This window comes from Urocitellus parryii, chromosome 7 (genome assembly GCF_045843805.1).
Source record: "Urocitellus parryii isolate mUroPar1 chromosome 7, mUroPar1.hap1, whole genome shotgun sequence".
Classification (NCBI taxonomy): domain Eukaryota; kingdom Metazoa; phylum Chordata; class Mammalia; order Rodentia; family Sciuridae; genus Urocitellus; species Urocitellus parryii.
In genome coordinates, this window is record NC_135537.1 from 109,262,931 (window position 1) to 109,275,257 (window position 12,327).

At 50.2% G+C, this 12,327-nt stretch overlaps 1 protein-coding gene across 1 annotated transcript; it reads left to right on the forward strand.

Moving 5' to 3' along the window:
- Positions 1-6,222: 6,222 nt before the first annotated feature.
- Positions 6,223-10,807, forward strand: LOC144255693 (interleukin-36 beta-like). Its single transcript, XM_077800453.1, has 5 exons — positions 6,223-6,240; positions 7,081-7,217; positions 7,725-7,832; positions 9,552-9,691; positions 10,598-10,807. The coding sequence occupies exons 2-5, from the start codon at positions 7,103-7,105 to the stop codon at positions 10,805-10,807; spliced, it is 573 nt and encodes a 190-aa protein (XP_077656579.1). The 5' UTR covers positions 6,223-6,240; positions 7,081-7,102.
- Positions 10,808-12,327: the final 1,520 nt, after the last annotated feature.

Below are 12,327 nucleotides of genomic sequence, written 5' to 3' on the forward strand. Positions count from 1 at the left end.
TCACCACCATCTTCATCACCACCATCATCACCACCATCTTCATTTCCACCATCATCACCACCATCTTCATCACCACCATCATCACCACCATCTTCATTTCCACCATCATCACCACCATCTTCATCACCACCATCATCACCACCACCACTGTCATCACCACTATCTTCATCACCACCATCATCACCACCATTTTCATTTCCACCATCATCACCACCACCATCTTCATCACCACCACCATCATCACCACCATCATCATCACCACCACCATCATCACCACCACCATCATCACCACCACCATCATCACCACCATCTTCATCACCACCAACATCACCACCATCTTCATGACCTGGGAAGTTTATTTCACCGCTCTGATTTGAGGATTTGACCCACTCGTTTCCGATTCCCTGTGAAGAGGACAGTAACAGCCCTGCCCCTGGGGTGTCGTGAGGCCTGCATGAGGCGAGGCTGTGCCGAGCCAGCTCAGTCACCCATGTGCATTGTGCTCTGTGCCTTCAGTAGTCCCTGCCTCCCTCCCCCTCCTAGGTACAGTGAGCACCAAGTGCACACTGGCGGAAGCCCACGGCAGCTCAAGACCCAGTGCTTTGTCACATGTGCCTGTGCCTCATCCCCAGAGAGGGAAAATGCCAGACTCCATTGCTGCAGGGTTTGCTGTGGGGTCTTAGTGTCTAACGAAGACAGTTAACTTCTGCTACACATTCACTGTGTCAAAATAAGTGTCGCTTTCGTCCCCTCTTGTTGTGACATCAGTCCCACGAGATCAGTACAATTTATATTCCTATTTAAACTGACTGAGGCCAAGGAGGCTTGGAGAGGGTGAGCGACTCCTGTGAGACCACAGAACCAGCAGGAGGTGAACTCTGGCAGTTCAGTCCAGGCCAGGAAACCCCAGTCCCCCTGTGAAACACAAAGGGCATCTTGCTTACAGATGCAAGGAATGAGGGCGTAGCTAGAGCAGGGACCTCCCTGCAAGACTCTCTTTCCATGAAGGACCAAGGGGCCACTGGAAGAGAGCTGGCCCAGGGTGGGGACTCGTGACTCACTGGGGTGACCTCGATAGCACAGAGCACCCAGGAGGGCCTTGCTGGGCACCAGAGATGGTGGCCATGTGCAGAACACCTCTGGGAGCCAGCCGCAGAAGTGGGCCTCCAGTTACAGCCACATCACAGGGCGACCCTGGGGTCCACAGAGAGGGCAGGGCCACCTTGGCTACTAAGACATTTGAGGACCACAGAATGCCATGAGGTCAGAGAGGCTGGGCCAGGGCAGGGCACTGTGGCCAGTGCTGGGCAGGGGCCCCGCTTTGCTGCCCTTGTTTGTCTCCACCTTGTTGTGTTGTCCTGTGGCACCTTTCAGCACCTGGGTGGGGGCAGGGGTGGGGGTGGAGGCTGGGGGAGTAGAAATGGCCAGCTCTGCAAGGAGAGCGGGTGGCAACCAGGAGGCAGGTGGGGCCCCATGCATGTCACACCCACGGGCAGTTTCTCTTGACTGAGTCACCAGGGGCAGGTCCAGAGACACCAGCAACCTCCTTACCTGAGATCCAGGTGAGGACCTCCAGAGCCTGCCCAGGTGCCTGCCTCATCTGAACCTCAAGGCTCCAGAGCCTGACCCCCCTCCCCTGGGGTGTGTGGAGGGGACGAACATGACATTGGAAATAAGTCCAAATGAGAGAGAGCCAAGGGTCAAGAGGGTGAGGGCTGGCTCTGCTGGCCGCTGGTGATGGTGCCATCAAGGCACCAGCAGGGACCATGTGGGAAGGCAGTCCCCGCCGCCTGGACCAGAGGACACACAGGCTTCCCATGTCTCCACTCCCTCCACAGGTATCTGGCCAGCTCGTCCAGCGAGCTGATGCAGTTGCAGACAAGCCTGGGCACCACAGCTGCTCCCAGAGGACCCAGGGGGCTCCGCTTCTCTAGGCTCCATCTGGGGGGCATGGCACCAAGGGGATCACCCTCTTTCAAAAGTGCCTCAAAAACAGGATTGTTGTAAACGAGGCTCGTCTCTTTATTATACAGGTCTCTGTACATCTGTCTTTTTTGATAGATTTTTAGTTATCATTTTTAATTACAGGGAAATATACGTAAGATGCAAGTTACCATTTTAACCACATTTACGTGAACTACTCAGGGGCGTCATTCAGACCATTGAGCAATCCCCACCAGGCCTCGCAGGAACACTTTCCACCTTGCAAAACTGAAACTCTGTGCTTAGTAAACAATGACTTCCACTGCCCCCGCCAGGCCTTGGCCACCACCCTCCTTCCCATCTCCATGACTTTGACTCGCCTGGGTATCAAGTGGAACATCACAGCACGCGTCCTGATTTGTGGCTGGCTTATTTCACTTAATGTTCTTGGGTTGTGGTTTATATCCGGACTCCAATTCCTTTCCAAGGGTGAGTAATATTCCCATGTATATATATGCTCCATTTTCTCCATCCTTTCACCAGTCAATGAACACTCTGGGGTTGCTTCCACCCTCTCATGATGGAGAATAATGCAGCTATAGCCTGTGGGTATGCAAGCAACTTTTCAGGTCTCTGTGTTTAATTCTTTCTAGTGTACGCCCACAGGTGGACGTGCTGGGTCATGTGGGACTTCTCTTGCTATTGCCACTGGGGTGTTGTCATTGAGCCCCAGGTGCTCACAGCATTGTCCAGCTCTTCTGTCCTGTACCTTCTGGAGACCTGAGTCTGCCTACTTCTCTATCAGTTATAGAGGAAAGAGTATTGAACACACCAGCAAAAATTGGAGATGTGTCTACTCCTCCTGATGGTGCCACCTATTTGGGGCACCAGGTATTTGGAAGCTCTGTTTTGGGGAGTACATGCATAGAAGATCCTTTATGTATTTTTGGCCCCTTTATCATTAGGAATGTTCCTCTTCATTCCTGCTAGTCTTCCTGGTCTCTAAATCTGCTTTGGCTGTCATCCATGCAACTCCAGCTGTCTTCTGTTTAGGGTTTACATGGGACATCTTTCTCCACCTCCTTACTTTTAAACTATCATCGTCTTTAGAACTACATAATTAGATATTGTATGATCAGATCTTGTGTTTTTTAATCCAATCTGGAAAGCACAGTCTTTTAACTGGTGCTTTTGCATCATTTACATGTAAGTGCTGATATGGTTAGATTATTATCTATCATTCTACTGCTTTCTATTTATTCCATGTGTTCTGTATTTCTTTTATCTTCTTCTTCCTTCTCCCGAGTTAAAATATTTTGATTCTACTTTACCTATTATATTGTCTTATTATTTATACCGTTAAATAATTTTTTGCTTACCCTAGGGCTTGCATGTCCTTAATGAATAAGACTAACTTCCAATAACACAACACCACCTTATGGTAAAATAAGGTGCACAACAGTATGTTTCCAATTCCTCCTTCTCACCCTTTGTGATATGGTTGTGACTATCCCTAAAGCTAAGGATAAAAACTTTTCAAAGAATTAGACAGAACAATACCTGTTCCCACCGCTGGTCTGGAAAGACTCATCATTCACAAGGCCTTCACAAAGACTCATAATTCAGAAGGACCTGCTTAAGCAATGGAAAGTAGCTAGGTCCAGATCAAATGCTTCTCTGGTTCTACCTCTCTCCCTGATCTCAGTATCATGCTCCAAAGGATCAAAACCTTTCCAAGTACCTCAGTTGCACCAAAGTATAAAGATGGGGTTCATTCATAGTGATATATAAACACTCAGCACCCTTGGGGAAATGGCTAAATTGGGGCTGGGGCAGGAAGCACATCAGAGTGGCCTATGACACTTGTCATGACAGAAAGTAAAGAAATACCTTAAAAAAGTAAAAAGGAAAGAAATCTGCACTGACGAGGTAGATCGAAGGCAGGCAGGAACTAGATGAAAAACTTCAAGGCCCAAATCAGAGCAATCTGGGAGAACTGGGGGGTCCTGTGGGGGCAAAGCAGGGGAGGCAGAGGGGCTGAGTGTGGGAGGTGGGCGTGGGATCCTGTGGGTGCCAAGAGCCACACCAGAGCTACTACACTGGGTACAAAGTGGAGCCACCAGTGGTTCTGAGCAGGGAGGGTGTGACTGTGTCCATGTCTCTGATCCGGGTCACTGCTTGGTGGACACTTAATTCCAGGGAGGTAAGAAAGACACAGGGTTACCATTTGGGGTTATTGCAACGCTCCAAGGAAGAGAGGTAATGGGGGAGTTCAGAGAGTAGATGCTTGACTACTCATGGAGAGTTGTGTGACAGCAAATTTTGGTACACAGGGTGATACTGGTGTTGAGAATCAGGTCCCAGACTCGCTCCCCAATGTTGAAGATTGAACACCCAAGAAACACCGAGGCAAGAGCAAGAGGTTTTATTTAAAGGTAGAGAGAGAAAGACACAGACTCCTCCGCAGAGGGGGGGTCCGAAGCTGGTGCCAGAGGGAGTGGGGGTGTCCGGACCTTTTTATAGATTATTTTAGATTCCCTTTGTTCTCATGAGCACTCCTCCCATCCTGCCTGGGTGACCCAAAGGTGGAGTAATCCAAGGGCTGAACGAGCCACCAGGGGTACAGGCAGGAAGGGAACCACCCAGGGACTACTCATAACAGCTCCTCGCAGGGAGGAACAATTCCCCGGAGGCAGGTAGCCTTGGCAACAGGTGGAGGAGGGAAGTGCTCTGGAAGTATTAGCATTTTAATTTCCTCTAGATTCAGCCCGCATCGAATCTTCCTGACCCAATTCCTCTTTATATACACTAACTGTCCTTTTGTCTCCCTGGCCTCATAAGGAATAGGATTTTTTTCATGTCTCGGGCTGAGCAGCAATGTTATGTTTCAGGGGTGATGAGTTCCTTGCATTGCCCCCGCTGAGGCTGCAGCTGATTGTTGATTCAGAGTTAAGGAACCGCCAACCTTCCAGACCATTCCTGCTGGGGCCTTCCAGGAAACTGAGGCAATGCAAAGACCACCCACCCTTCAACCACGATTCATGGGACCAAGTCAGAAAGATTTCAGACAGGTCACTCCAAGGGACAGGCATGAGCTTATGGAAGGGATTAGAAGAGGGAAGGAGGATATCTCAAGGGGGAAAGTGGGTCCTCTCAGAGAGGAGAGGGACAACCTGCCTCTCCTGCTCTTCAGTTCTATTAGTGATCCCAGAGAATTTTCCAGAAAGTTCTGCCCAGGTCTACCTCCTGACATCTGACCGATGACAGGTGACATCAGACTTTTCAAGTCCCCACTGCAGTAATTCTAGATCCCCTCTGCCCATGCTGACCAGTTCTAATTGGATTTTTAATCATTTTTACAGATTTCATGGTTAGGAGGAGCTGTCCTTATCGCCCAGGATCTGGTCCATGAAAAGGGTCTTAAAAAATCTTTCCCTTCTTGGGCTCCTCTTATCAAAGTTATTTCCTGCCTGCATTTCCTGACTGATAATGGGTAGTTTGCTGAGGAATGTGGCATACCCTCCCCACTTAAGCCAGGAAGGGCTACAGGTAAATTGCTTTTTGGCAAAGAAAGCATGTGGGGGTCATGACAGTGGGGTGGTTTTATAAATTTCTCTCTTACCCTTGTATTCCCAGCATCCTCATCTGTCTGTCCCCTGACACAACCACATGAGCCTCCTCCCCTGGACACATAGCAGGTCCTCAGTATCCAAAGCTAAACACAGGACCACCTTTTTCTCAGCTAGCACTGTAAGCAGAGGACCAAGACCTCGAGGAAGCGCGTCACGTAGTGCCTAAGGACCCAGAGACTGGCTTCCACCATGCTAGGTGTCTCTGGCCATGTGACTTGGGTAAGTGTTTTCATCTCTCCGGGCCTCTGTTTTCTTATATAAGAAATAAAGATTAATGGCCCCTAAGGGTTATTAAGAGGATTAAAAGATTAACCAGTAAAGCTCTTAACACTCAGTAACAGCATAAGCTTTTGATATTTCTACAAGTGTGGCATATTTGGTGTGTAAATCCCCTGAGCGGAGGCTGTGATTTGCCAGGTTGGATGTGGCCTCACGCCACTAGTGCGTCAAGAGGGCCACACCCCTGCCTCCAAGGCTGTCTAGAAAGTTGCTCTCCTCCCTCAGTCCAGCATCCAGCCCCCGCCTGTCTCCTCACTCTTGTTTCCTGGTGTCTCTTCTGCTCATATTTCTCAAGGAGCCCAGACCTGACACACCCGTGTTGCTTCCCAGCCACTCATCCAAAGCCTCTCAGGACCTCTGTGCCAGCCCAGCTCCCTGACCAAAGTGGGACACCTGGGACCAGAAGGTAAGACTCCCTCCTTGCTCAGTAGAAAGCCTGGAGGTCCTGACCCGGTTTCCTCTGCCCTTAAACACAGCTGGAGCTGTGACTTTGAATCCAGGATCAAGAATACCTCTGGGCAAAAGCAACTTCTGCTGCTCAGAAGCCAGGTGTGGGGAAACTTCTCTCACTGCTTTGGCTATCTGGAGATGCCCGTGGGCTCCCTGGCCCAGGCCCAGGATGCTGGAGGACCTGGTGCCATGTTTAAGAGCGTGGTTGCTGATTTGCTTGTTCACTGTGTAGGGGTAACTGTGGAGTCAGGCCCTGAGGATCTCGAGGCAGGGAACGTTGAGAACAACTGGTTCTCATTTTGAAGAGTCTGTGATCCTCAGGGAACTGTCCTGGGGCCCTAACCAGAAGCAGATGTCCCTTGAGAGTCAAAATACCTAATGTGGCCGTGGATGGCCACAGGCAGGATCCTTAGAGATTCCTCCTTGAGAAAGAGCAGAGGAAGGTGGGGGCCAAGAGGCTTGCTGGCTGCCAGTCACTCAGGAGGGTTCATCTTAAACATAGCAGAGGAGGCTGCTCAGCAGCTGAGGGAGGCCTGGGCTGAATACAAGACATGCTCCCTTCCCTCCTCTCGACAGAGGGTCTCGCTGCACAGAAGACATCCGGGTGATGTTCTGGACCCTCCTAACCCTCCCATGTGTGATGACAGAGTCCCCAGGCATTGCAGCCTGGGTAATCAGGGTTGGCCCAGCCACCAAGGGAATGGAGCTTCCATTCAGGGTCTGCTGGCCTCAAAATATGCTCCTTTCAAATATGTATGTGAGAAGCTCTCTCTAAAGAATTTTGACCACGTTCCAGGTGCTGAAGAAGAAGCGGCGACATGTCTTCCTCCTCTCCTTCTCGCCTTGAGCAGCCGCAGACAGGCAGCTTTCCACCACCTCACACGCCCATCCCCAACACCAGCAGCTCCGAAGACCCCATGTTCACCCCAGAGCGTAAGTGGAGAGCCAGAAACCACCCAGCCCCACCAGAGATAGGGTGCAAGGACCCTGAGTCATTGGCTCAGCTGTAAATGTACCTACTCGACTAAAATCTCAGAAATCTACAGTAGAAAATCTCTTTTCTTACTGTCTCTGTTCCGAATTGCTTGTTTATTTTAACCAAGAGGGTAAAAGGGGAAAGAAACCAATGTAATGATGACCAATTAAGTAGTTTTTGTTTCTATAACAACCCAGAGACTTTATCCATCAAGAAAAAATAACCCGAGAAAAAAAGGGGGCGGGGGCAAATCTTTAAAATCTCTTGGCCCCATGAATGTGCTGAGATCCTTTCTGATGCTTTGACCCACAAACTGGTCCCTCCTCATTTCCCTTTTCTTTCTCCCTCTTCTCACAACACTCAGCCTGTCTCGCGAAGCCAGAAGCCAGTATTATCAGGGTGCAGCTGGGGTCCCAACGTTTGCAATAACAGTGCCTGTGTTCTGTGATTCTGTCTTCCGGCAGTTCAGGATATGCCCGTATTCTACACCATTCGTGACTCCCAACAGATGGTGTGGGTCCTGAGTGGAGATGTTTTAATAGCAGCTCCTTCAAGCAACAACGTGCAGCCTGGTAAGTGACATCAGAATCCACAGTTGCTCTGGCCTGGGCCAGGAACACCAGTTCCATGAAGTGTGCTCTGGTCCTCACCAACTTCTGGGCACCAGCCCAACGTCCAGAGGAACGGCAGGAAAGAGCAAGATGGTCACCTTCTGTAAAAGGAAACCCATAACTAGAAGCAGGGGTGTAGGGATTGGCAGCTTTCTTACCTGAAGAATCCACTTCAGGTTACTGGGGGACTGTCCTTTCAGGTATGGCTGACCTTGGAGTTTCTCTCCTCTAAATTCCAGCCATCACTCCCTCTGTCAAGCTTCCCCATCTTTCCAATACACATTTCTCTAATTTGGCATCATCTCCTCTAATAATGGGGGCATGTTCCCTCCTTCCACCCAAAGCCGGCTCCTCTCGGCTTCTTTCCCTTTCTGCAGGACTTCTGCGTTGGATGGAGTCCCTCTCTCAGCGGGTACCCCACCTGTGTCCCCTGCGTCATCTCTACTGCTGACAGACACACTCCAGTCTTAACACCTGCTCTTGACCCTCGCTGTCTCTTCCTGTTGCTGTTCCGTTGCCCTGTGTCCTTCAGAGGCCGATTTCCCTGGAGAGTTGCCCACACAGCTTCCTTTTCACAGCAAAACTATCTGACTTCTACACTGCTCTCTTCTCCCCCCTGAGGTCCCTCTTTCCAAGTGCACCTTCAAATGCCAATCCCAAGGGCACCCTTCTCAGCTGTCCTCTGTAGAGCAGTGCAGGTTACTCTCCACACTCCACCTTCTTCTTCTGTAAGAACGCTCCTGGTCCTCAGGTCCACTGGCTCCTCTTCTGGGTTCATCTTTATGACTCAACCTTCTCCCCGAAACCTCCAAATCATGGGGTTCTTTAGGGTCCCCTCTGCAACCCTGCAGGCCCTGTGAAGGGGTGGGGAGCAGGTCCTGTGGTTGGGTACATGGCTTCTCCTCTCTTCACCTGACATTTGTGCTCCTGGCACACATCTCTCTGAACGATCTTCTCTGGCCTCTCTAACTTCACATGCCCTGGGGTGGAACTGTGGAGACCTGGCTTCTCTAAACGGAAGACGGCCCCCACTAGGGGCACTGCCCCCTGCTCTACTGGCTTGGGCCAGGAACACAGAAGGCATCTGGATGCCTGACCACCCTCACACCTTATCCATCCACCAGCAAGACCACTGAGTCTGTATTTCTAAGTCAGTATCATCTCTGGCCCCTGCCCCCACTCTCCTTCCCACTTCATTCATGGAACCTCCAATCCATTCTCCGTAGAGCCTCAGGAGGGACCTTCTTATGTGTGGAACTGAGCAGAAAGGACTTTTCTTTCCCTGTGAGCCCTTCTTTCAAGCCCCGATTTCTCTCTCTTCACTTAGTGGCCTTCCCTGAACTTTAAGGAGCATTCTTAGAAATCCCACCCAACATTTCCACTTCTGGCTCAAGGTTCACAGCCTAAGTGTGTGGCCACATTTATCTGCCAGAGGGGTAGGAAATCTTATTTTTTATTTGGGGAAGCTCTGTGCCCTGGTGAACAATTAGGGTTCTGATATTCAGGAATAAAAAGGAAATGAGTTTCAGAAAAGTGACAAAGGGACCTGCCATGGCTAATGGGAGGAGTCATCTGGGGAAGTCCATGACAGTCCCTGTTAGCCTCCTGAGTGTCAGGCCAGAGGCCCAGACTCCCCTCTGCTGGAGGCCTGACCCTTCTCCGTTCTTCCTGTGTTTCCAGTCACTCTCACCTTGATAGCCTGCAGGGACACAGCATTACACGATGAAGAGAAAGGCAACCTGGTTTTCCTGGGAATCAAGGGCAAAGACCTCAGCTTCTGCTGTGCGGAAGTTGAGGGCCAGCCCACGCTGCAGCTGAAGGTGAGTTGTGCAGTCGATGAGGGAAGCATAGCAAGTGGGCTTTTATCTTAACGGGTGACCGTGAAACAATCTTCCTGCAATCCTGGGTTGTCTCACGCAAGGAAGGAAATCTAACCTGGCTGGTCCCCACGTCCATCAGTGGTGCCATTGGAGGGGGGGTACCACACTCGGGTCCATGCACAGCATGGCTCCTCGGAAAGCCAGAGGATGCACACGGGGATGTTCCTGAAAAGACAGGGGACGTGGCTTCTCTATTCTCTGTCTTGATTTGCTACCCCCTAGAAGCCCCCAAGGGAATGGGAGGCTCCCACTTCAACAGACTATCACATTGACAAGTGGAGGGAGAGGGTTCATCTGGATTTCTGACAGTGTTTGTTTATATCCATGTACCCAAAGGAAGATCAGTAGGTACAAAGCTGAGCCTCTGCTCATGATGGGAAGTGTAATGTCTGAATCCACAGGGAGGTTGGGACTCCAAAGAGTGCCAGAATCTGCAGATGAAGATACCCTGGGAGCTTCAGGGAAGAGAGCATGCCCATCCCTGTTACAGAGAAGACAGCACCTGTGTTGCAGAGCCAGGCTCCTGGAACCTGCTAGGTCCATGCCCTGACAGCCTGGTCCTACCCGACACCCCGGTGCTGGGAACTGACCCTGGGGAGCTCTATCACTGAGCCACATCCCCAGCCCTTTTTTAAATTTTTTGTTTTGAGACAGGGTCTCACTAAGTTGCTGAGGCTGGGCTCAAACCTGCATTCCTCCTTCCTGGGCCTCCTAAGTTACTAGGATGATAGGCCACCATGCCCTGTGTCCCTAGCCTCCGACCCTCCCTGCTGTGCACAGAGGGCTGAGTTAGCTTAGCCCCCCACTGCAGTCCTCCTCACTAATGAGCCTCTTTCTCACCCCCAGGAGGTCAGTATCATGGAACTGTACAGGGAGAACAAAGCTCGGACGCCATTTCTCTTCTTCCACAGCCTGGAGGGCTCCACCTCTGCCTTTCAGTTGGCCTCCCACCCCGGCTGGTTCATAGCCATGTCCTCCACAGCCAAGCAGTCCGTGACACTCACCCAGGAGAGGGGCCTCGCTAACACAAACTTTTATTTAGGTCGTGAGAATTAAATGCAGCCTGGTCGGAGGGTGACAGATTTCAGGATTTACAATCAAGCTGTCAGAGAATGCTTCTGCTTGAAAATACAGTGCCATCTGACTAGGTCACCATCCCCTATGAGGTCATCCGCAATTCAGCCCATCCGTGGCCCACCTCATTCTGTCCCCTCTCAAACCTCTGCCCCTCTGGACATCCACTTCTTCCCCCTGTCCCTCGCCTGAACACCATCCCCACAGGAAACCTCAGAGTCGCTTTTTATTCTTTCTTGGTCTCGACCACTGTCCACTCAGCTGCCACATCCAGCTAAGTCAACCCCACATGCTTCTCACGTGACACCCTCCACCCTCTTCCTTCTGCCAATCATGGCCCGTCAATAAATGCCATCAGTAAATCCCATCAATAAAAGAACGCCATGTAATGATTTGGGGCATGTTTATTTAATACATCATATAATATAAACATTCTGTTTATGCTATAAGTGTTGTCATAATATTAACATTACATCATATAGACATTTAATATAAACATACTATTCATATAACATGTTTACATTATAAACATTATGTTATAATATAAACATCATAATGTTTATAATCTCAGAAGATAAATTGAAAGGATGAGATGAATACATATCTTGATAAGCATGATGGATTCATAATCTAATTGGTTAATCATTCAATACACAGTGTATAGTTTGGCAATGATTAATTATTAACCATGATGAGATTAAATTAATCCACATTTCAGATAATCATTCATATCAGTTAGAATTTCTTCCAGGCAACTTCTCAGAGCTAATCGCACTGTCTTTTTTTTTTTCTTTCTAAAGCAGTTAGAAATAGAAGAACATATTAATATTTCCTTATTATCTCCTGGAATTACAGTGGTCTTTTTCAATTCACAGCTTCTCTTGAGGGATAGTTTCAAGCACATTGTTCATTTTGTGAGGCTCCTGCAGGTACAGCCTGCACATTCTCTACTGGAGCACATTTAGGGTGCCGTGTTCTAGAACACGCAGCACACGGACATCCGTCAGCATCACAAACCCTCCTCCCTCAGAAGGCCAAGCCCTCTCTGCACAGGATGTGCAGAGGTATCAGGTCTTGTGACATATGCCCACTGCTGAATTCAGTGCCCCAGCCAGGCAAGCTGGGTCCCCTACCCTGTCTTCCGGCATCACCTCCTGTTGCTTCCCTGCCCGGAGCTGTTCCAGAGACTTCTGATCCCCCCTCACGTCCTGTTAGCCTCCCTTTTGATGTGAAAAGATTGGCTCTTCCAGCATTTCATGGCAGCCCCACTGAGCAGCTCTCCCTGAGCCAGGGCTCCTGGGACACCTGGGGAGTACACTGGCAGGAATCTGCCTGGCACTCTCACAGGCATAAACCTAGAAGTGGCAGGGACCAGAGGGACCTCTTGACCCATGGGGGTGGGAGCAGCTGTCCTCCCCACCAGGACAGTTCTGAGTGGCGCAGCAGGGCTGGACTCGAGACCCACCCCTGCAGAGGCTTCCCCCATTTCCTGCTCAACTCCC